Source organism: Mirounga angustirostris, unplaced genomic scaffold (genome assembly GCF_029215605.1).
Source record: "Mirounga angustirostris isolate CCGP_5_RB_7025 unplaced genomic scaffold, mMirAng1.0.hap1 SCAF_15, whole genome shotgun sequence".
NCBI classification, from domain to species: domain Eukaryota; kingdom Metazoa; phylum Chordata; class Mammalia; order Carnivora; family Phocidae; genus Mirounga; species Mirounga angustirostris.
This window is the reverse complement of record NW_026991723.1, coordinates 43,350,469-43,375,480: the sequence shown is the minus strand read 5'-3', so window position 1 is coordinate 43,375,480 and position 25,012 is coordinate 43,350,469. Positions and strand designations below refer to the sequence as shown.

Here is a 25,012-nt window from a genome sequence, read left to right as displayed (position 1 = left end):
AGGCCCTGGCTTCTTACTGGCTCTCAGCTATGGCCACCCTTATATTCCAGAGGCTATCCTCAACTCCTGACACTTGGCCCTCTCCTTAGGCAGTCAAAACACAATAGTTTGCTTCTTCCAGGCCAGTAGAAGAATCTCTCACTCTGGTCTAAGAAAGATTCATATAAAGTAATGTGATCATGGAGGAACACCCCATCAACTTTGCCATATACTGTAACCTAATCAAGCAACATGAGTGCTGATCCCATTAATTTTGCCATATTCTACTGGTTAGAAGCAAGGCACAGATCCCACCTACCTCAAAAGGAAGGTATTGGGCAAGGGTTTGGGTCATTAGAGGTCAATCTAGAATGTATTCACCACACATCCCAAGACTAAAGGTATCTCCACATTTTGTAGAATATGACAGTGAAAACAAAATGGACTGTGGAGACAGTCATATCTGAACATGAATTCTGGTTCTTTTGTTGCATGACTTTGGAGAAATTACTTAATCTCTGAATGGGAACAATTATCTGTGTTTGTAAATATGTTCTGTCAATAGCTCCAGCCCAATGATCTAAAACATGAGATTAAACACTTCCACACTTTTTCCAAAGCAACTGTGAAATGTATTAATTGTACATGACACCAAGTAGATATTACATAGAGTAACAGCTCTGTAGATCATGATTCTACCTGGGAGGTCAGCTACTCCTATAGATGGAGCTTAAATATGCTTAACATGATTTGATTCATTCATTCAGCAAATTAAACAGCTACTAAGCACCAATGTGCTAGGTACTGGGTATATATAAATGAGCAAAACAAATACAGTCTTGTCTCTGATGAGTTTATGATACAGTGGGAGAGATAAATAGCACTGATTTACTACTGAGGGCACTATTTGTATCTTAGGGATAGTAAACAGGACAGGGTCCCTACCCTGGTGGAGATTACATTCTAAAATGGGAAATGTGGGTGATGAGCAGATGATTTTTAAAAAGAGAAAACACACAATGATTTCAAATGGTGACAGGTGAATAAGAGGGATATGAGAGGGGTGAGAAGAGGCTACTTGAGGACAGGGTGTTTAAGGAAGGACTGCGTAGGGGAGGTGGGGTAAAGAGAAGGTGCAGCCACACAGGAGCCAGGGTAAAAGTCCCAGGCAGAGAAACTTCATGTGCAAAGAGCCAAGGCAAGAACATGCTGAGCACGGCTGAGGATCAGAAGTCAGTGAGAGTGGATGGAGATCAGCAGAAGCTCCAGCACAGGGCAAGAGCCAAATCACAGAGGGCCTCACAGCCAGTACATGTGCTCTCAGTTCAGTGGGAAGCCACCGGAGAATAATAAGCAGAGGAATGATGACATATGATTTATGTCTTTAATGGAATGAGCCAGCTGCTATGTGGAGAATATAAAGCAGGGGAGTAGCAAGGGAGGAAGGCAGGATACTGAACAAATAAAAACAACATATAAAAGTAAATACCATGAGAAATACAAGAAAAGATAAGAACAGGGCTCTTTGACTGAAGTGTATGAACACCAATTCTGCACTCGGGCTACTTGAATTATGGTGGCAGAGACAAGACATACCTTAACCAGTAAACATGCAATAAAAGTTAAAGCAGTGATAAGTGCCATGGAGAAAAATAATAAGAAAGGTCTTAAGTAGTGATGAGGAGTGGTGTTTTAACCAAGATGGTCAGGGAAGCCACACAAATAAGACGACACTGGAGCAGAGACCTGAGTGAGGCTGTTGAGAAGATGTGGAAGCAGGTGATGCCAGCAGGGCGGGCACCGTCCGGATGAGTGGGAGTGCTGTATGTCTGAGGAATGCCGGGGAGGCTGGAGATGCTGGTGCCCAGTGAGCCGATGGAGACGGGCAGGCACGTAGGAAATGAAGTCAGATCGTCGATCCTGTAACCCACAATAATGGCTTTCAATACTATTCTAAATGGGAACCACCGGAGAGATTTGTGGAGAGGACTCACGTGCAGGCCTCACGAGAATGCAACAGTGGAGTGGAGCTGATTCAGAGGAGGCTCAGGGAATGGCTCTCGGGGGAGGTGATATTTAAGACAAAGTAGGAAGGATGAGTAACAGGACAGATGTCAGGTAAGGGGCAGGTGGGCATTCCAGGAAGTGGGAACAGCCAAGTGCCAAGTCCTGCTGCAGGAAAGAGCATGAAGCCCCAGAGAGACTGTAAGGCCAGGAGGCCTGCAGGAGGGTGCACGAGAGCGAGAAGGGATGTGGAGAGACAGACAAAGAGCAGGGACCACCACACGCAAGTAGGGGATCACGGATTCAAGGCTATTAGAGTGAGACTCCATTAGCTTAATATTCTCTATGTATGCATATTTTAAATGTCTAATATCTGTTATGATTAAGTATATTTTAAATAAGGTCTGGCTTTAGCAGTCCTTAGAGACACAGAAATGAGTATCAGTAATCTACCAGTGCCAGCTGACTTAAAACCGGATCATTTAAGGTGCCTCAAATATATTAGGAACCTATTCATTTTCACCATTTTTCCCAAAGATGCAGTGAAAATAGGAAAACCCTCCAGCCTGTGGAGTACATATAGCATATGAATGACACCACATACCACCCACCTTATTTTCCTCTTTGATATGTTCATCCCTGAAAGACCCTATTCCTTTCAAGTTTAGCAACATTTTCCTCAGAATTACTTTTGTCATCTGTCCTTCATGCATTTTCCTTACTTTTCAGTGTCAGGATTTAGAAAAGTAAAAGCTCTGGCTACCAGCCTCCATACATATCCCCTATTCTTTAAGAGAAAAATAGATACATTCATTTGTGCATCTAATCAGAAGACATACTGAGGGCCAACAATGAACCAGGCACAATGCTAAGAGCCCTGAAAAAAAAGATGAATACAACTGAGGACCTGCCCTCCAGGAAACATAGCAATTTCAGGATGTGTGGAGCCAAGGATTTGAATACATGAATGCCAAATAATACATGTATTGATTTCAGTCCCACTGTCACCAAATATCTTATAATCAGTGCATTTTCATCTCTGGAAGGAGCCTGTGGGAAAGAAGTATAACAGTTTTGATGTAATATCTTTCCAGTGACTAATGAGATATTTCAAAATTAATACAGCTAACTTTTACTTCCACAGGCAACAATCCACAAATGAGATTTAAAATTATTACTAAAAAAATATGAATAGGCACAAAATGACCCCGATTTAATGCCACAATCTGAGGCATGCTGGAGAAAGCTAAATCGTGCAGGCATTCAAGGAAAGAGCATTTCTGTAGAGAATCAAACCTTGACTGTGCACAGTGTTTTTCATATCCAAACTGCTGTTTATCTATGCATCTTGGAAATTTGCACAGGATTATATAACTTCTCAGGGTCAGAACAACTTTTCAGTGCAAACTGAAAAAGCCTCTGTCACAATCACTAAGCTAAGGCTGGGAAGGAAACGCAGCCCAATTTGGCCATGTCCATCATTCTATTTCAGGGGAAGATCTCTGGTGTACAATGTAATAGATTTGCAAAAGGTTAAAAAAAATTAAAGATATCCTAGTCTAAAATCAAGGGTTCATTTCTCTACTGAAAAAAACCACCACCAATATACATAAGCCAAGGAGCTAAACAACAAACATATATCAAAATATAATAAATAGCTTTAATGGCAAATTATCTAGAGCTGTCCATTATGGGAACCACTGGCCACATGAGGCTATCGATCATTTGAAATGTGGCTAGTCCAAACTGAGTTGTGCTGTAAGTATGAAATACACACTGAATTTCAAAAATTAGCACAAGAATAAAAAAGAATGTAAAATTTCTGAATATTTTAATATTGGTTAAATTTTGGATATATTGGGTTAAAAGCATATTATTTAAAATCAATTTTCCTTTTCTTTTTACTCTTTAATGATGGCTTGCATCTTATTTCTATTCAACATTAGATTAGAAATTTCAGAATTACACATGTGACTTGCATCTATTTCTATTCGACAACGCTGATTTAGTACTTTTTTCTCCATAAGGCATCAGACTACTCATATAAGAAAACTGATTTATATCTTCTTGAATGATCTTTGTTCTTAGATGCCATAAGAATATAAGAGCTCACGATCAGTACAGTACTTTTCATATTTGAATTATTTCTCAGTAGTTTGCAAATTTGTACTGGTTTATGCTGTTCCATTCAGAATATTTTACAATCTGTGGTAGAAGACTTTACAGCTCTCTGGTCTATGTTCTTGAAAGCCCTGGTTCACAGGGCATACCTGTAAACCTGTGACCCCATTCACCCTTGTTCACTTCATTAGTGGAATTCGCAGAAGGAATTAGCTTTGAAGCCCTCCAGGCTGCTCTCCTCAGCATGTATGTATCTTATGCTATTAGGCTGTGAAGTACCAGAGGTCAGGGGCCCAATCTTCGTCTTGTTTCCACCCCTAATACAACTAAAGTTGGTCTTTGCATAAAAATAAATGCACTTGATAAATGTTAGTTATATGGGTTGAGCTGATGGTTTAGGGAAAAACAAGAGTTTTTCCTTCTCCTCTTTATATTACAGCAGTTTTATCACTTTAGCCAATGACTGTCTACAGTGTTTTATAATTCATTTCTTCAAATACCCAAGTGCCACTGGTTGTCTCGAATTCAGCTATGGACTGGGGACATGGGAATAAGACAGGCACAGTCCTGTCCTTACAGGGGAAGACAAACAAAAGCACACACATCACAGACATTTACAGCAAGTGTGGCATTGCCACCAGGGAAAGAGCCGGAATCATGACAGGTAAGTTGACAGGGGAACCTAACTAGTCAGGGGTCAAGGAAGGCTTTTAAATGACCTTATGCTGCACCCAAGGGTACTATTGGCCTGGCAAGGTGGAGGGGAGACAGCAAACTAACCATGCAAGAAGGGCCCTTTAAGCCATGTCAAAAATTTAAAACTTAATCCTAAAAGCAATGAAAAGCCATTGAAAGGCTTTATGCAAGATAATGATATGATCAGATCTGCCTTTCAAAAAACCTCACTCTGGAAGTGGGCAAGAGTGGATAAGGGGTCCACACAGTGTATAGCATATCTATAGATTCATGAAAATTAATCAAACTCTCTTTGGTCATCATTTCAATAGGAACTGGGTTTTAAGAATATAAAAGATGGATATGCTCCACAAGATCTGAAAGCCAGAACACATCCCAGAATACTAATCTAATCCAACATATTCTCAAAGTACCTTCAAAGCATGAATTTCCACTGACCCTACCAGCCTGTCCATGTAAATCTGTTGGTCAGCATCAGTCTCTGTCCTGACCCAAGCTAGACCTCGCTTATTCAGGACCAGCATCTGGTGATACATACTGGTTGACCCAGTTCCTGGGGTCACTGAGAGGCTGAGTGGTCAAAGTATTTACCAAGTATGAGTTTGAGAATATTCTTTTTCTGCTCTTCTATACCCAAAGACTGGGTGCCTCTGAGTGTTTGCTAGACTCCTACATACACTTGTCAAGGACACTTGGGATAGTGAACAAGTATACTTGACCAGCCACTTTCAAAAGTGCTATAGCCAAGAGTCTTCTCTCAGGGTGAGAAAATGATGGAGGAACTAAATCACATATATCATAAACCAATTAAATACAGATTGTCTAAATTCTATAGAATAAGTATATGAAATTTTGTTTTGTTCTGGACTCTTCTGGGTGACACTTTACTTGTACATATATATGGCCTGCCCATATATAACTGTTTTTCTGAAACCAAACTGGGATTGCCTGGGGATGGCCTTAATTGTTCTTCTTGGTGGTGGATGTCCATTCAATTTTCAAATAGCCATAAAACCAACATGTTGGCAGCTAATAAACATATTCAGCATTTTATTAAAAATGTCATTTCTAAAAATTCTTATCTCCCCCATTACCACCTCCTGTAATCCTTTTTATTACAATAAAAATAAGTCTCAATCCCACAATTTGTTTCCTTTCTGAATTTCTGTTGTACCCCCTCTGACTTGGGTTCCAATTCTGACTTCATCCTCTCCTAGGTGTGTGACTTTGGGAATGTTTCTTAAATTCTCGGGCCCTTGTTTCTTCCTGCAGAAAATAAGGCTAGCCCATTGTATTAGTTTTCTAGAGCTACCATAACAAAATGCCACAAACTGTGTGAGTTAACATAACAGAAATTTACTCTTTCACAGTTCAAGAAGCCAGAAGCCTGAAATCAAGGTGTCTGCAGGGCTGGTTCTTTGCAGAGGCTGCCTGGGAGAATCCTTTCCTTGCCTCTCCCAGTTTCTGGTGGCTCTTGGAATTCCTTGGTTTGTGGCCACATCACTCCAATCTCGGCCTCCACTTCACATGGCTTTCTTCCCCGTATCTCTGTGTTTTCCCTTCTTACAAAGATACCAGTCATTGCTTTAGGGCTCACTCTAACTCCAGAATGATTTTATCTCAAGATCACTAACTAATTACATCTGTAAAGACTCTATTCCCAAATAGGGTCATATTCTGAGATTCTGGGTGGCCTGAATTTTGAGGGGGCATACCATTCCACACACTACAGCTACCTACAACAGAGTTCCATTATACTCAAGAACGCTGATGGTTTCCACTAAGGATTTGTGGTTACGGTAGATTTTTAGTCCCTTTTCCATAATTATGAATTGTTCAACTGTGTGTTATTTTTCCAATCAGAAAAAAATGGTTACTTTTAGAGTTGAGACAGTGTATATAATTAGCACTGCCCTAAAAATGCATTAGTGCTCAATAAATAGTCTATTTTCCCTCCCTTACCCTGTAATTATCTTAGCCCTACAACAATGAATTACCAGCACAATTCATGTGCAAATCCCAGGAGATCAGAGAGCACTTCAAAGTTCTATGCAAAGATAAAAACACAAATTTCCTGCCCTTATTCAATGATTTCTTTTGGTGAGGCAGGTTGAGCAGCTCTCCTCAGAACCTGACCTACCACGGTTGTGATAGGAATACTAGGGAATAAATGACCATCGACGAGATCCTTGCATCTCTGTGGAATGAATATAAAGGTCACAGAGAAGGCTCTGGTAAAAATTAGGAACTTCCTTTTTGCTCTTCTTTGCCTAATTTGCTAATCATCTGGTTCACAATCAGTTACATTCCTAGTTCCTATAGCTTACTATTCTTACTTCTGTATTTTCCTCCCTGTATGTATATAAGGAAGGAAAATACAGAATAATCCCATCTCTGATGTATTTTAAAAAGAAAAAAAAAAATCAAGAATGTCATTCCTGCCCAGTTTGTTCATGTCTGAGACAGTAGCTGTGCTTCCCCAGGTAAATAAAGGTTGGACGAAAGCTCCACCAGCAGCAGGAGGCAGTAGAGAGCTAGGCAAACTTCCTGTGGCACTCACTCACCTCCTACCCCACACCTTCTCCTTTTCTCATCTCTTGCCCACTAGTGCTCTGGGGCTGACACAGTGTCTAGACCACCCTCCCCAGGACCACCAAAGACACTAGACTCCCAACCTGAAACTCCCAAAGGAAACTAGTCCCAAAAGTGAGTTTTCTAAATATTCATACTTCTCACGTAAATACACTCAGCCATGCTTCAAGGCTTTCCTCCAGCCTTCCTATGCTCTGTGTTAGGGACTGATGTCAGGAAGAGGAGTGAGGAGGTCGAGGACATAGGCCGTTCTGCTTTGTCATACCTTGTGCCTACAGACACTGCCCAGTTCTGCCTGGTTCTCCTTTCAAGGGCGAGATCCATGATCTCTATTATAACTTGCTTCTCTCAAAACGTCACAAGCTAGTGGGAACAAATGCTAAGCAGCCACATACTCAGAGAAGAATCGGAATCAAGAACAACCCTCCAAAAACTTTAGTGATGCTGTATGAACAGAAACCCTCCATATTTCACAAAAACTTCCTACTTTTTCACACCTTCTGGAAATTACTATATCTTATCTTAAAATTATCCCAATTCTTTCTTACCATCCCTTGAGAATTAAAGTTTGATTGCTTGCAGTTTGCAGCTACCCTGACATGATGTGCCACCCAAGCTGTCCATGCTATGCTGTTTGTTAAATACACTAGAATCAGCCAAAATATCACAGAATCCTCCAGTACTTCGATGTGAGCCTTAAAAAGTCCTCCCTCCTCAGTTAAGGTGCTCTATAGGAAGTCACTGAAGCTCCAGAAAGGTGGGCTGAGGAAGGAGAAGCACACCAAACCTAAATGTCGATCAAAGAGAAACTACACATTGGAGGGACACCCTGAAAGTATAAAGCAATCCCTTACCTGGATTGGGTTGAAGGTATTCAATTGTTTTGGTCATTATTTCCATCACAGCCCTGCTGGTGACATCCACTTTCTGGAATGAGAAAAGAGATGTTCTAACGGACAAGAATTATCAGCTTCAGTTCCCAAGTTGTGCTTGAGTAGATACAACAACAGGTGCTACAACAGAGAACCAAGCCCTGCAGTGGACAGTGAGGGGCTGGAGATGCTCCCGAAGAAGAACCGCTTCACCTTCTGCTAGGCTCCATCAAGATGTGGAAACCCTATTTACTGAACGAGGAACCTGGAATTTCCTAAAATGTTTCAAAACATACTTCACTGTCTTCTGGCAAATAAGGTGGAGATAGCTTCCTCTTCCCCTAAGTGGCCTGAAATGGTCTCTGAAAATGGTTCCCTATCAACTTCACCCAGAAACCCCCACACAATCATGCAAATCAAGAGGTTCAAATCTCTGTGTTCACTTTAAGAATACCCTTGAAACTGCCCAAGCCATAGAGAGTATGCATATCCAAAATGCCAACAAAATTATGTCACTTTATAGAATATGTGCCATCCCATTGCTACAATGCTGGAGATGGTAAGTGTGCCCAGGCCAAACAGTGGGGCTGGATATGGGTCCCATGCCCAATAAGATACTGAATTTTTGCTGTACATGCTTAAAATGCAGGGAATAATGCTGAACTTAAGGTTCTTCATGTGGATTCTCTGGTCACTGAGCATGTCTAGATGAGTAAAACCCCCAAGGTGAACCCCAGGTTTTCAGAGCTCATAGATTAACCCCTACATGAGCTCACTCAGGTGCACTGAGCTGATTTTTACTGAAAAGAATGAACTTTTCCCAAACCAGAAGAGGAGGCTGCATGCACACATGCATGCATACACATGCACCTAAGGGAAAAAACCCAAAGGAATAAAAACATATAGCCCATGAATACATTTAACATAAAATAAACATAAATAAAAGTTTAAAAAAAAAAGAAAAAGAAAAAGAACGTGGAGATCATGAATCATATTTTGCCCCAGAGGCATTTATGGGATGTCTACAGTGGGCCAGGCATGGTGGCAGGTTTCAGGGACAGAAAGAAAGAAAAATGCAACATCAACTCTGTTTATTCAAGTTAAGAGATGGAAAGTTTTTATTTAACTTCTCAGAACATCCTAAATATATAAAACTCTTGAGCAAACACTTCTAATCAATCCCTAAACTTTTGGCTAATTCCAAATCAAAATCTCAATCTTAGAGTCTATCTCTGCAAAATTTTGAATGGTCAGCATTTGCGTTCAGCAGGTCAGCATGCCCTCTCTCTGTTGGGCCCTCCTCCTTACATGGAGAGTCTGTAATAGTCCACTCTATATTCCCCGATAAAATCCTTTCCTTATCCACATGTGTGGTCCACTCACTCACTCCACTCCACAGGGTACCTAACTAATAAAAACAAATGCATCCTCCTATCCAAGGTATGTGCATGGGCTATATGATATACATAGGAGTGAAAGAAATTGTTGGTGGTAGAATTTCAGATACCAATTAAGTCCATGGGGACTTTATTGTTTTGTTTTAACTGGAGTTCAAGTGCCCCTCCCTCAATTCCAAGAAATTTTTCAGTAAGATACTATACCTACATATAAAATCAGCCTTTTATGGATGGGCTAAATGTCTTTCATAATCAGAAACCAAACCAAAATCCATCAGCATATTTTATCATTCAATTTGGTTTTTCAGTACTTCATAATTTCCTATTCCATGGCAGTCATATTTTTGTGTAAGGAGTTTCTTATTACTGTGATTAACAGAGGAAACCACTTTTTCTCGTGTGGTCATCATGGTATAAAATTACCTTATGAAGCACTCCTATTCAAGAGGTGCAGGACTACACAGGAACCCTGTACCATGTCCTTTTGGTTGACCTGAGTTTGTAGGATGCTTTAGATTTGAGTATGTACCAAGTCATGTTTAGTACAGAAGTGAACAGGGGTTCCCTGGAGTTGTGCAGTACAGGACTTGTGTGGCCACAGGGGAGGTACTGGCAGGGTTAGAAGAATACCAACCATGCACTCATGGAATTCATGGAAGTGAATAAAAGGTTGTGTGCACGACAAACATGCCGAAAATCCAGGTTACATGCATGACATGTAACAGGAGGGAGGGAGGGAAACATAGATCTCCTAAAGACTGTATGATAGGGATGAAGGAACTGGATGTCAAATGTGTATCCAAGGGTCCTGTGTGGCTATGAGAAGAAACAATTCCAAAGTTCAAGGTTTCTAAGAGAGTGAGCCAGAGAAGGAACTGAATTGTCCACTGACCATTTGATATTCTGAGGTCATCTGCTCCTAGGCTACTAACCAATTTCTAACTTTCTCCTATCCCTGCCCTCAATAATAATTATGCCCATCACCATCATAAAGTGTTTTCTGTTTGTCAAAAATCATTCTAAGGGCTTTAAATACCTTAACTCATTTAATCCTCAGAAACCCGTGAAATAGATAAAGAGAGGTTTAAGAAACTCGCCTGATTATGGCTCCAGAGTCTGTGTTCTTAACTATTACCCTATGACTTCTTGAAAGCATAAGTTCCTCATAGACAGGCAACAAAGTCACCTCCCAAATGAAGAGAGAGCCCAAGTTAGAGCTGCAAAGCTCTTTGCGACATCTCCCAGATGGGGCTGGGCATCTGGCAGTGGCCGACAACACCGGACCAGGGGGAAAACATGTGCCATCCCATCTTCTGGGTATTTTTTTTTTAAGTCCTCAAAATCTGTGGAACAGCTTATTAGCAAATTCATTCACAGGCATCTTGCTCTTGATTTTACCGTGACAGGTATCACTTGATACACTTAAACATAACAGAGACCAGTGGAACATCTAATCCAAAGCCTTAATGTTTTGAATGTGCAAGTTCAAACCTAGAGAAGGGAAATGAACTGTCTGGGGTCACACATCCACTATGGCTGTGAGGGGAAGAAAAGTAGTTCTAGGGTCGGGGGTCAGAGGTTTTCTGAGAAGGACCGCTGGATGAACTAAACAGTCCAATGGCCATCTGCAGGTAGGAGACTGACCAGGTTCTAACTTCTCTGTCCTTGGTAATAAAGTCTGGGAGCCTTTTTGCTAAGCTATAGTGTGTCAGTCATGGAGGGCCATTACCTTGTGAGAACCCTGAGTGTGCCTTATTAGGTACTTGCTAGGAAGCTCTTTATATACTTAAACTGGCCATGTCCAAAAGCACATATTCTCTTATTAATAGGCCTGCTATAATTAATACGAACTAAGATTTCCACTTAAATAATTTATCCTAACTTGCAAGAGTTCATTCCCATTTGAGAACAACAGTTTAGCTCTGAACTTATAACATACAGTTCATGATTTCCTCAATGCCCAAATTTTCCCACTACTTGAAAATAAATTTTGATGCATCCTAAATTACAACTCCTTGCTGGGAGTTGCTGAGACTCCATTTCTTTAACTCACCTTGTCTGGAGAGCGGTAGAGAGCCACCAGCAAAGGCTGTTTAGAGGTGAAACTGTAAATATGTATAAAAATAGGTATGTTTTCAGGACATAAAAATTCAATGTAAGTTTTTTTTCTGAAGGTAAAAGCATAGGCATATATCCTTCTGGTCTTTTTTCTTCCAATTTTCTCAATACCAGGATTTTAGCAACTGTCATACTTTAGAGTCAGGATGTTCTTCCTCCACTCTCCAGTCCTGTGATCTACAACTGTGAGTAGGGAGAAAAAGAGCTCTCTTAACCCGCTCTACTCACTATACCATATTTCTTTATGGGGCAAAAGCAAGAATTGGCAAACTGTAGCCACTGGGCCAAATCTGGGCCACTAGCTGTTTTTATATTTTTAAATAGTTGGAAAAATTCAAAATAAGACTATTTCATTGCACATAATAATTACATGAGATTCAAATTTCAGTGTCTTCTGACTGGAACACGGCAATGCTCTTTCCTTTCAGGCATCATCAATAGTTGCTGTTGCTCTTCAGCAGAAGTGAGAAGTTACGACAGAGGCCACAGAGGCTCTCTGACCTACAAAGCCTAATATGCTTACAGAAAGAGTCTGCCATTCCCTTGCTAGGGTTCTATTTTTACCAACATGTGCCACACTGAACCTGTGGATGCTGATCATTTCACCAGCTGCCTCAGCCTCTAGAGACAAGACACAAGAGAACCCAAAGGCACTGGATTGACTGGAACAGGGTTATTGTTCTGAGGCATCTGAATATGACCTTTTCCACTAGCAAAAAAGTAGTCATTGCATCCTGAACCTAGGTGACAACACACATGAACTACACAGCATTCTTTGTGGGGCACCAAAAGGATTAAAGATCCGACCCTATACCATCAGATACTGCATCATCCCAAATGCTGTCACAGGGATGCAGTAGCAGAGTTTAAGAAAAAATAGGTATCTTAAAATGGAGGACAGTTTTTGGGTCTGATGATCAATAATAAATAGATGAATTAAGCATCCACCTGGACATGGGATAACTCCACAGTGGTTACACAAAAAGAAATGTTAATGTGCCATATGAAACACTAAAATCTTTTCAAATTCTTCATTTTTCCACCACTGAAGTTAAGAAAACGAACCTATTAAAAATGTACACACACCCACTTAAAGTAATGAGAACCCTGAATGAGACACCTAATTAAATAAGTCACAGAGACATAATGAAAACAGCTCCCTGGGAAAGTTTGTGTGGCAGTGAGATACAGGCTGGCCCAATAAGGATGTTTTAATAGTTCCCTACTGACTTGGAAGAATTAATGTACCTGTTCTTAAGCTGCTCTGTGTACAGCAGTTATCTGGTATTCAGAAAGCTTAATTAATAGTGTGTTGAAAAATAAAAATAAACAAGGCATTAAACTGAAATTTCCCCAGTGTGTATGTATATATATATATATTTGCTAATCTTCTTAGGCATTACCTTTAATGAATATTAGCATGGAAGTGTATTGTAAACACATCACTGAGAAGAAACATGACTCCCCTGAATTTTGGGATCAGCAGAAAGGTGTCTTTAAAGCTCATCTTGTCTGGGGCTCTCACCCATCTTACAAGTCTATGCCAGTGAGTGAGGGTCTTAGCATGGTCATCTCCACCTTCTGTTTTACCACCACATCCATGAAGATACTCATGGGGCATGACAGCCACCCACAGGTGCACTCAGGGATAGGTGTTACTCTGAGCCTGCTGGCTGGGACTTTATACCTTTCTCCTTCATTTGAGATAAAACCACCAGAATTCAATGAAGTGGTATTATTAAAATGTGACATTATTAGTAACAAATTACTTGCCACAAAACTCCAAAAAGATGATGACCAGTGTGCCTCACACCACTGTCACACTGTGGTTTTAGCTACTGTTTAAACATGGGCAGTGATGGGGAATTCAGTTATAGCCATGGCTTTTTTTTAAAGCAGCTCTGACAGTCAAAAGTTCTTTCTTACACTGAGCCTGACTCTCTCTCTCTCTAGAGTTTCTACTCATTAATTCTATTTTTACCACTTGGAGTTGGCCAGAAAGATGTAACCCCTTTCCACCCAAGGACTAATTAAATATATGAAGATAATGACCATGGACATTCTCCTATCAGCCTTTTCCCCATACCCCACTCTGCAAATAACCCACTCTTTCTCATTCTCATATGGAATGGCATTCTCCCCATTCTTTTCCAGCATCCTGCATGTCTTAAAACTTGAGGCTGCCCTTCAGAATTCCATTCTCACTGAAGTGGTACATAGCCACATTTCCAACCCTATAACCTCTCCTGGTTTCAACAGAAGGCACTTCCCAGGACACTTTTCAGGCTGCAAAAAGAGGGCTATACCCCTTGGTTTGGACTTCTATATTACCGTTATATGCAGAGGGAAGAGAAAACTGCAGGATTTAGCTCAGGTACCCTCTTCTCTAGAAAGCTTCCACCAGTCTTTCTTCCATGAAACCAACCTGTCTTTCATGGACATCCTCCACAGGGCACCAAGCACCATGTCCTGTAAGCCACATGATTTATGTGCCCATTCATTCCATCAAAACTGGAAGCCCTCTAAAGGCAGGAACTGTAACTTAATCATCTTTGTATTCCTGATGCCCAGCACAACACTTTGCACATGGAGGACGTATTTACAGATACTCCACATGAATTAATTAATATAACCACACACACATGCACATAGGCACACACACATACAAAACTGTAGCAACAGACGGAAATTTGAGAAGGAATTAGAGATCCCTCAAATTCTAGAACTTCCTCTTGACAAAAAATCTGTAGTTTCTCAATAAACAAATCTTACACAAAGTCTACACCACAGTAAGAAATTTAGTCTGTACCTAACAAATCTTGTAAGCAACAGATACCACTTAAAACTAACACATAAACAATTCTATGCAAGGCACTTAAGAGGAAGAAAGAAATGGCTATGGGCAGGGCTCCCACAGAGACAACAGAGCTGCAGGATTCCACCAATCAGCTCTGGGAGCTGTGAGGGCTAAGAGACACATGTGTAATTTTACTGCATCTCGGCAGGAGAGGGGCTGGGGTAGCTGATTAGAGAAACAACCTCTAGGAATACCCAATTCTCTCTCCTAGTAGTGCTGCTTGATGCGAACCTCTAATTTATTTCATTTTGTTGTCTAATTGCACCTCTAAGACACAGCTGAACAAAAAGGTCTCTCTACCCCAAATCCTTGATCAGAAAACCGACTGTGGATAGGTGATTCTTTTGTAGGCTTGGGAACACTGAGCTAAAATGTTTTTGTGAGTAATCAACAAATTAACAGGACAGAAAAGATTTTAGATTCCAAATCCAAGACACATGCTTTCCAATTACCACAAAAATCTTTACCTTTAATGCAAATTTTGCATGGGTAGAGAGTAAAATTTGCCCAGAGCCACAGATAAGACTAAAAAAAATGTGCATAGTAAAATGCAATAAAACAATCTGAAATGTAAATCTCTCAATTTACTAGGTATAAACCCAAATACAAAACCACAGGTGTGTTCCTTAAACAGTCAGCAGCAGTTGTTTTTTTGTTTTCTTAATTCCAGGAATATATTTTTTTGAAACAAAAGCTTCAGAAGCTAATTATTTTCTAGGAAATAGGAGAAATAAACTTTACTCTCAGACACAGAAGAATATCTTTGGGTCTTTACCTGAACTAAAACACAAGATCCTCTTTCATTTCAATTAGTTTGCAAGACTGTAGTGGATTCAAAGGTTTAATGAGTTGCTCAGTGATAAATTCTACTCTATTCTCTCAATTTCTTTCTAGTTTCACTTAAGAAATGGAAAGTTTGCCTTAGCATAGTCAGTGAGCTACCTACCTTATTATCTTTAGTCCTGGCAGATGCTGAAAGCTGAACTCAAATTCTGACTCCTTAGGTCTAAATTCCTCAACACCTGACTAATCTGTCATTAACAACATGGCACTGGGGAGGCATGCTCTAAATTCCCACCTGAGAGGAGAAGGAGGATTCAAAGGATAAGGGGATCAAGAAATAATGGGTGGAAACAGAGGCTGGTGCAAATTAACAGACCCACAAGCTGCTTCTTATGAGGCGTGAGGAACTCTAATATTATAGGGAGTGAAGAAGTCAAGTCATTGTAGGCAAGTGAGTCAGTGTCTGGTCTCAGATGCTGCAGAAGATGGCTGGGTAAAATACCATTTCCAGAACCACAGACAGCAGTGGCTACTAGCTTTAGTTAAAGATCACGTGGTACTTAGAACTGTCCAGATTTGAGAAATAAGGACCAATGCAGACTTCATTTGCCCCACTGGGGGCAAATAGCTGTCAGGCATTAGGTGTAAGAGGCTGGCCTCCCAGACTTCTGGTTGGGACTCAGGACTCTTTTAAATCTCTCTCATGGGGCCCTGTGCTATCATGACGTCCACCTCAAGAACTTAGCCCGGATGACCAGTTAGGTAAACACTACACAGCCTCATTTCACAAGACCCCTGTCCCTTGGCGACTCTTTTTTTTTTTTTTCAGGAACTCAAATGTGTCCTTCTCTTACTTGCTGTTTCTTCTACCAGAGGCATATGAGTCTCTAATAACTCTTACTCATCCGCCACATCATCACTGGAATATCAGGAAGGCTTTCTGTAATCACCCTGTGTGAGTGTTTCCTCTGTTTCAAGCTTCTCTGGCACCATGTTTTGTTATACTAGCCACACTGGTCAGTATTTGCCCAAAGTTGGCCTTCCCCTCTAGACTATGAACTTGAGGCATCAGGAACCTTGTTTAGGGGCGCCTGGGTGGCTCAGTTGGTTAAGCAACTGCCTTTGGCTCAGGTCATGATCCTGGAGTCCCTGGATCGAGTCCCGCATCGGGCTCCCTGCTCGGCAGGGAGCCTGCTTCTCCCTCTGACCCTCCCCCCTCTCATGTGCTCTCTCTCATTCTCTCTCTCAAATAAATAAATAAAAAATAAAAAAATTTAAAAAATTTAAAAAAAAGGAACCTTGTTTATCGGTTCACTGCTGTATCTTACATGCTTGGCTTACAGGAAGCACAAAACAAGAATTTGCTGACATCATCAATGAACTCAAAAGAAAAAACACTGAAAAAGACAAGGCACAAAGTACCAAGGAATTTTCTTTGTTTGGGTCTTCACACAAACAGCACAAACAGCAAAACTGAGGCAGCCTGCCGGAACTGATGGGAACTAAGTAAAAATGCGGTTTTCTAGGTTCTGTAGGCTTTCGATATCCTCTGTTCAAGTACAGGGTTTGTATTCCCAGATCCTTTACCCATCAGCAACTGAACATCTGAAACAATTCTTGGCACAACGCAACACACACTCTTCACTGTAAGCCTAACTATCACTCTCTATGATTGGCCTCAAAGAGAAAATATGGCGGATGTCACAAGAAAAACGAAATGGGCTATTTTGTTTGCCACCTCCATCCTCACCTGCCGAGAACCTGCTATCTTTTAGCAGAACGCTAAATGACTTACATTGTTTTTAATCCTTAATAAAAATCCTCCAAGTAGGGAGTAGTATTCTCACTTGACATTTACACAAAAATAAGAGACTCAGAGCAATAACCTGACTTGAGGAACAAGCAGTGCAAGTGCAGCCGGGGCCAAGGCTGGCAGGTCCCTCGGGCCTCCTGCCCACCACACCTCTGCCTCTGCTGGCATGACCCCACCAGGCAGTCTGCCCCAGCCAGGCAATGACTCAGACTGTCCCCACACACTTGGGACACCATCCCCTGCCTTCCCCGATTTCCTTCCCACCTCATCGCCGATTCAAATGGAACTTCATGTTGTCCCTGTTTGGAAAAGCAATGATAAAATCCACCAGGAAAGTACATTATGACATTTCACCTTTGTGGAGGCTTTGTTCTCAGGGTAGTACAAAGGGAAGACTGGATACTTGGCATCTTCTGTTTTAAAACAGACACCAAAAGGAGAGTATCTTTTAAAATAACAAAATGCATTTTCAGGTACCAGAGGAAAGCCGTTTCCCCTCCCCCTCTCAGTATGCTAGACAACTGCATGTCAAAGGGAGCTTTAAGCGGTGAAGACTTACTCGCTCCATCTCTTTGAAGTCATCATCTAGCTTGGTTCCTTCAGCTCCTCCAACCTTCTCACTCACTTTCTAAAGAAAACAAACAAAAAGGAGAATAATAAAGTTTCTTTTTTAAAATTTTTGTTAAAAGTTTCAAGCACTTTCAGAAACATCATCTAATATAATCTCACAACCATTCTCTGACGTAAGTGGACAGTCCCATTTTCATAGGAGAAAACTGTCGCTCAGAAGGTTTAAACAACCTGCTAAACACCAGGCATGCAGTAGGTATTGAAGCAAGAATTTGAACTTATTTCTTCTGCTTTCAACCTCAGTGTTCTTTATTATATACAACATTATATATATAACTACCTAATCACTAACATTTTCCTTTTGAAAGTTCTGAGGGACAACAGCATCATACAATTATCATTTCCCTCTGATAATGGGTCTAAAATGCTACCTAGGTAGAAAATTGCTAATTCTTCAACCTGTTTCCCAATGGGCTATTGAACAGATAATCACAAGCATCTATCAAACTGGTAAGAAAAAAAATCAGCCCAGCTGATCTTCAGATAAAAGGATGTGAATAGCAATCTTATAAAGCTGCCTGTAGCTGTCTGTATCCTTATAAACATGAGATAAATCATATGGAAAGAAGTTGAGGGTATTTCTTTGCTACCCAATCAATTCCCATTACGATCCATTTAATATTCATCAATTTACATATGCAAACAATCATTTTCCACATGTAGAATTCATGTTCATTAAAAAGTTAAATGTCCTATTCTATTCTGAAATAAAGATTTAAATTAAATCTAATAAAAATGTATGAAGTGATCACAAGAAAAATACCTTAGTTTCATCAAAGGCAGGAATATTAAATGCTAATGACATGAGACTTTTGTTTCTCTTAAAATACTCTAATTATAAAGGTAGTTAGATGCTACCTTTATGAGGATGCAGAGAAAGGGGAACCCTCCTACACTGTTGGTGGGAATGCAAGCTGGTACAGCCACTCTGGAAAACAGTATGGAGGTTCCTCAAAAAGTTGAAATAGAGCTAACCTGTGACTGAGCAACTGCACTACTGGGTATTTACCCCAAACATACAAATGTAGTGATCCAAAGGGGCACCTGCACCCCAATGTTTACAGCAGCAATGTCCACAATAGGCAAACTATGGAAAGAGCCAAGAAGTCCATCAACAAATGAATGGATAAAGAAGATGTGGTATGTGTATATACACATACACACACACACAATGGAATATTATGCAGCTATCAAAAAAAATCTTGCCATTTGCAACGATGTGGATAGAACTAGAGGGTATTATGCTAAGCGAAATAAGTCAATCAGAGAAAGATAAGTATCATATGATCTCACTGATATGAGGAATTCTTAATCTCAGGAAACAAACTGAGGGTTGCTGGAGTGGTGGGGGGTGGGAGGGATGGGGTGGCTGGGTGATAGACATTGAGGAGGGTATGTGCTATGGTGAGTGCTGTGACTTGTGCAAGACTGTTGAATCACAGACCTGTACCTCTGAAACAAATAATATATTATGTTAAAAAAAAAAAAAAAAGAAGAAGAAGATAGTAGGAAGGGAAAAATGAAGGGGGGGAATCGGAGCGGGAGACAGACCATGAGAGACTATGGACTCTGAGAAACAAACTGAGGGTTTTAGAGGGGAGGCGTTGGGGAGATGGGTTAGCCCAGTGGTGGGTATTAAGGAGAGCACATATTGAATGGAGCACTGGGTGTTATACACAAACAATGAATCATGGAACACTACATCAAAAACTAATGATGTAATGTATGATGACTAACACAACATAATAAAATAAAATTTTAAAAAAAGATGTCACTGTATTAAAGTTATCACACACAGATATTGAAGTATGATTTTTCATTTCCTTCAATAATCACTGGATTGAAGGACTCTGCAGGGAAGGCTACCAACAAGGCCAGGCCTGTAGCAATCTCAGTAACAACCTGGGTCATCCCAGTAAGTCTGGTCTATCTCCTTCTAAAGGAGTCCTTGGATACATGGCTCTGTCTCCTGGCAATGGGGAGTTCTGATATCCCCTTGTAGAGGGCTTTGGTGTGTTCCTTACCCCCTATCTCTCTTTCACTCCTGCTTTCTGCCAACAGGAAAACCTTTAGAGGAGACCACTACTGGAAAAACTGAGAGTATGAATTCTATCACCACTCTGGTCCTGTATACCAGATGCCACCCATTTCACCCCAGCAGTAGTAACAGAAGGAATGTGTTGTGATGAAAGGCCATAGCAGAGACAGACTCCTCTACTCTTTGCTAGGGGGACAGAGTGGTTGTGAAAATTAAATAGTATAGTAATAAGAACCTATGTTTGAACCCACAAGATAGGCAGTAAATCCCAGTTCCCTTCTCTCACCAATGAAGTATAATACCTGCTTATAGTATCCTGGTTTCCCTATCAGTTTTTTTTTAACTGTTGTGTCAAATCTTGAGAATAATCTATCAATTTTCATTAATATTATACAACCTTGGGTAAATAAATGTCAATTATTAAAAGTGTAACACTAACAAAAACAATATTAACATCTTTCATTTGTATAGCTGACACATACTTTCACTTGCAATTTATCATCTAAATATCACAAGAACTGTGTAGAGCACATATTATTCCCATGTTGCAGATGAGAAAACTGAAGGTTGCAGAAGTTAAACTGCCTGTCCAAGTTAGTGATCTTTAGCTAGGAACAGGTGAACCAGGACCTGAATGCAGTTTTTCCAAGCTAAACCCTAGGTTTCTTTGCATCCCTAGCCTAGTTTTCGGGAGCTGTCCGTGGTGCTGGGCTTCTTTGCCTGAAGTTTCATTACATTTGCTGCCTTAACCCTTGGTCCTTGACATCAGCCCTCTCACTTAACCTGTGTCCTGAATGATGCTAGTTATCAACTATTCTAGCAGTCCGTACAGATCCAGGATTTGCCTGGCATCAATACCACCTAATCTAAAGCCTGACTGTAATATGGAACAGAAATCAGCTCTTTGCCTATTTCTTTTTTTTTTTTTTAAGATTTTATTTATTTATTTAGCTGACAGAGAGAGAGAGAGAGACAGCTAGAGAAAGAACACAAGCAGGGGGAGCGGCAGGCAGAGGGAGAGTCAGGCTCCCCGCTGAGCAGGGAGCCCAACGTGGGCCTCAATCCCAGGATCCTGGGATCATGACCTGAGCTGAAGGCAGCCGCTTAACCAACTGAGCCACCCAGGTGCCCCTTTTTGCCTATTTCTTAAATATTTTTACCAAGCCAGAAATGGGGATAGAAGGCCCTAGAATTCAGTTTAGAATCTCCTGATGGGATCCAAGTGCCAGTGATTTGACCTGCATGTTTGGGATTAAGTTATAGAAGATCAGGAAGAGAAGGAGCCTTATAGGTTATTAATTCAACTTTTGCTATTACCAAACAAATTTTTACTGTGATTTTTACAGATTCAATCCCTTTCACTTTGCTCAGCTGATGACAGTTTTAGCTCATATTTCAGCCTCTTTTGTGTCTTATTATTCTTGAAGTACATGGTTTTCAGTTAAATTTGGACTGGGAAACTCTACTGTAGTCGGTCTTAACAAAATCAAGAAATATTTGCTACACAACCTCCAATCAACTGTCTCTCAGTTCTACCTGACTGTCTCCAATGTCAGGGAACTCACTATATCCTGACATCTGATTTTGGTCAAAAATAGACCCTCCCATGATCTATAAGGGAGACATTTAATTTTTATTTACAAAATTATCACCAAAAAATAGATGAGAAATGTCTCCATTTATAGTAACATTAGAGAATCCTGGTAACCTTGGGTTAATCACATTTTGATTATCTCTGGAGAATAAAATATGGCCTTAATCAAAAGCACAAAGCCTATATCACACTTTCAATCTCAACTTGCTCAACTGGGATTTTAATTTCCCCCCTTTTGGCACTTAAAAACAGGTTAGCATCACAATGGCCACTAGTAATTTAGAACTAGTCCTATAACTCACACCTAGGCCAAAACATCAGTCTACTGGCTTTACATATTTGGTTTAAAATACTTAGTGTGGATGTGAGTGAGGGAGAGAGGGGGAGGGAGAGGTAGAGAAAGAAAGTTTGATTGAGAGATTCCATGCCTTTTCTCTTTTCTACAAAACTTGACCTTTGAGCGAGAAACAGCTCCCGTTGTTTGATACTAAATGAGGCTAGCAGTTAGATACTGGTACCGATCTGATTGGTTGACTGATATAATAAAAATTTCTTATCTAACTAGATTCTTGGAAAAAAGCAATATTCAAAATGACATCTACATTGTTCTTGGGGCTATTATTTTTTCAGGTCACAAAGGACCTAAATATATCAAGGCATTGAATTGAACAGTGGGCTACATAACACTGACTCATTACTTAGGAGCATAGCAAATATTTGCCCCTCCTGATCTTTACATGTCATTACTAAAACTTCGATCTTTTTATGAATAAGGGTCAAGGTGAGGAATATAGGCTCCCTGATTCTATCTGGTCTTTGTTTTCCTTATTTAATACCAATTATTTAAGAATAGTTTTGCCCTACTATTTTCCAGTAAGATGGTTCCTAAAACCAAGATTTCATAGTATTGAATATTTTCAGATGCTGTTTAATATACTTTGGCTAATATGCTTGCCACCTGAGAAAATGATCACCTATATATTTTTTTAATTGATCACCTGTTTATATGAACATCAGCAAAGGTATTTGGATCAAACAAAACAGTACAAATAAGCCAATATACTCCCCTGTACCACCCAAAATGAAACAAAAAAATCCAAAACATCAAAAAACAAACTCCTCTGTTCAAAACTCCCAATTGTACCCCTTAACACAACATTGACAGCTTTCACTTCTAATCTTATCTACCATTACACTCTACATATACTCTGTATTCCAATCAAACCAACAATTTCACCTTCCTCTCTTATTCTTTTTTTGCCATTCCATTTTTTTATTATGTTATGTTAATCACCATACATCATTAGTTTTTGATGTAGTGTTCCATGATTCATTGTTTGCATATAACACCCAGTGCTCCATGCAGTACATGCCCTCTTTAATACCCATCACCAGGCTAACCCATCCCCCCACCACCCCCAGAACCCTCAGTTTGTTTCTCAGAGTCCATAGTCTCTCATGATTCGTCTATCCCTCCGATTTCCCCCCCTCATTCTTCCCTTCCTGCTATCTTCTTTTTTTTTTTTAAAGATTTTTATTTATTTGACAGAGAAAGACACAGCGAAAGAGGGAACACAAATGGGGAGTGGGAGAGGGAGAAGCAGACTCCCTGCCGAGCAGGGAGTCCGATGTGGGACTCGATCCAGGGACTCCAGGATCATGACCTGAGCCGAAGGCAGTCGCTTAACCAACTGAGCCACCCAGGCGCCCTTCCTTTTTTTTTTTTTAACATATAATGTATTATTTGTTTCAGAAGTACAGGTCTGTGATTCAATAGTCTTACACAATTCACAGCGCTCACCATAGCACATACCCTCCCCAATGTCTATCACCCAGCCACCCTATCCCTCCCACCCCACCCCCCACTCCAGCAACCCTTAGTTTGTTTCCTGAGATTAAGAATTCCTCATATCAGTGAGGTCATATGATTCTTTATTGTATTCCTCACAACAGGTACTTGGTTAAGATTTGTGGAATTGAACTACAATGTCCTTTTGTAAATATTAATGTTAGGTTGACAAAGAAAACATAAAGTGAGGTAAATAAGACCTCACTCTAGGATGGTCTTTGAAAAGGCACAACTTTCCAAAAAAAAAAAAAAAAAAAAATAAGACAATCAAGTCACGTTTTAAATTAAAAGTCTTAATTCTGAGTCTGCAGTAGCGTTGTCTCATGCTATTTTTCTCCATATACCAAGTAAGAAAAATGTCAAAGGGAACCAGTAGCAAGAGACAGCTTAAATAAATGACCACTGTTCACAGCCCAGAGGATGCTGCACTGCTTTCCAACAATGACTCATCCTCCCCCACATTAACTGGCACCTCTGGGAAAAAGACACTCCCTCCTCTAAATCCAGCTCTGATTTTTCCCTGCATTGCATTTCATTTACTAAACATTGAAGACCCCACTACCCTGTTTCCAACTGCCTTTATAGAGGTCTCCTTGAAAATGACATCAGTGAAATTCAGTAGACTAGATATGAAATTCATTCATGCAAAGTGATTTACCTCCTACTTTCTGTTTTTTGTTTAGCTTGTCTCTTATTATACATCATACAAGGCTAGGTCTCCTTACCATCCACCAAATGTGCTGTATTTATTCCCTCTGTCTAAGGCCTATTTCCTTTTTCTATTTTTTAAATCCTACTGATTATCTAACATGATCACCCAGATCTCACCTTCTAGATCATCCCAACTGCCCCCCCTTTGCTGGAAGTTATTAGATTTCATTTGCATTCTTAGTGCATCATCTGTTGGATTACCTGGAATTAGCCACTTCATGAATAAAATTGCTGAGATATTTGCTCATCTGAATTTTAAGATGCTAAAGGCAGGAATCATATCTCATACTTCTTTGTTTAAAAATGTCTAAGGCTGCAGTACCTACTAACATAGTGCTTGAAAAGTAGACATTCAATTATCAGGTGAAAAAATGATCTCAATGAATTATTCTAAGGCCAAAAATCATACATAAATTAAAGGAAGACCTTTAACTATGAGTTAGCACTGGTTTTGTATCTCTTTCTCAGAGTTTAATCTTTCCCTGAAGTGTAATATCTTTTGCTCTATCAGTAACAGGCAAAAAATTAGAAAATTCAACAATCTATGATGTATATTTTATTTATAGCCAAGGTTAAAGAAAATTCTCTCTTCATTATAACCGTTTGACATTTACCCACCAAATTACTTTTAGAACAATTATAATTAGTATTAATAATATATATTCTTCCCATTAATCCTGACTCTAAATATATATGTATTTTAGTTTACATGCATATCCACATATATGTGTATAAACACACACACAGGCAAACATATTTATATGTATGTGTATACATACATATATATAACCCCACACATGAAAGTAAATATAATGCTTTTCCCAAGTGTTTTTTAAAAAAATCAAAAATAATTCATGAAGTGCTACATAATGTGTTTACTCATATTAAAATAGAATACTTTAACAATCCATACGTTAATCATACCTAGTTTGTTCACAGCAAAAAGAACTGTATTCAT

The 25,012-nt window shown here is 39.9% G+C and overlaps 1 protein-coding gene across 5 annotated transcripts in view; it reads right to left on the bottom strand.

The window, feature by feature from the left end:
• SH3GL2 (SH3 domain containing GRB2 like 2, endophilin A1) overlaps positions 1-25,012 on the bottom strand; it is a 218,429-nt gene that overhangs the window by 27,545 nt on the left and 165,872 nt on the right. For 3 of the 5 annotated variants that reach the window (XM_054509237.2, XM_064580139.1, XM_045882459.3), the window contains 2 exons: positions 17,792-17,860; positions 8,247-8,319 (listed from right to left, as the gene is read on the bottom strand). In XM_054509237.2, the coding sequence (XP_054365212.1) occupies positions 8,247-8,319; positions 17,792-17,860 (142 nt within the window). Of the gene's footprint in view, positions 1-8,246; positions 8,320-11,714; positions 11,767-17,791; positions 17,861-25,012 lie in introns of all 5 variants that reach the window. The other 2 variants (XM_045882460.3, XM_045882461.3) reach the window with 1 other exon arrangement.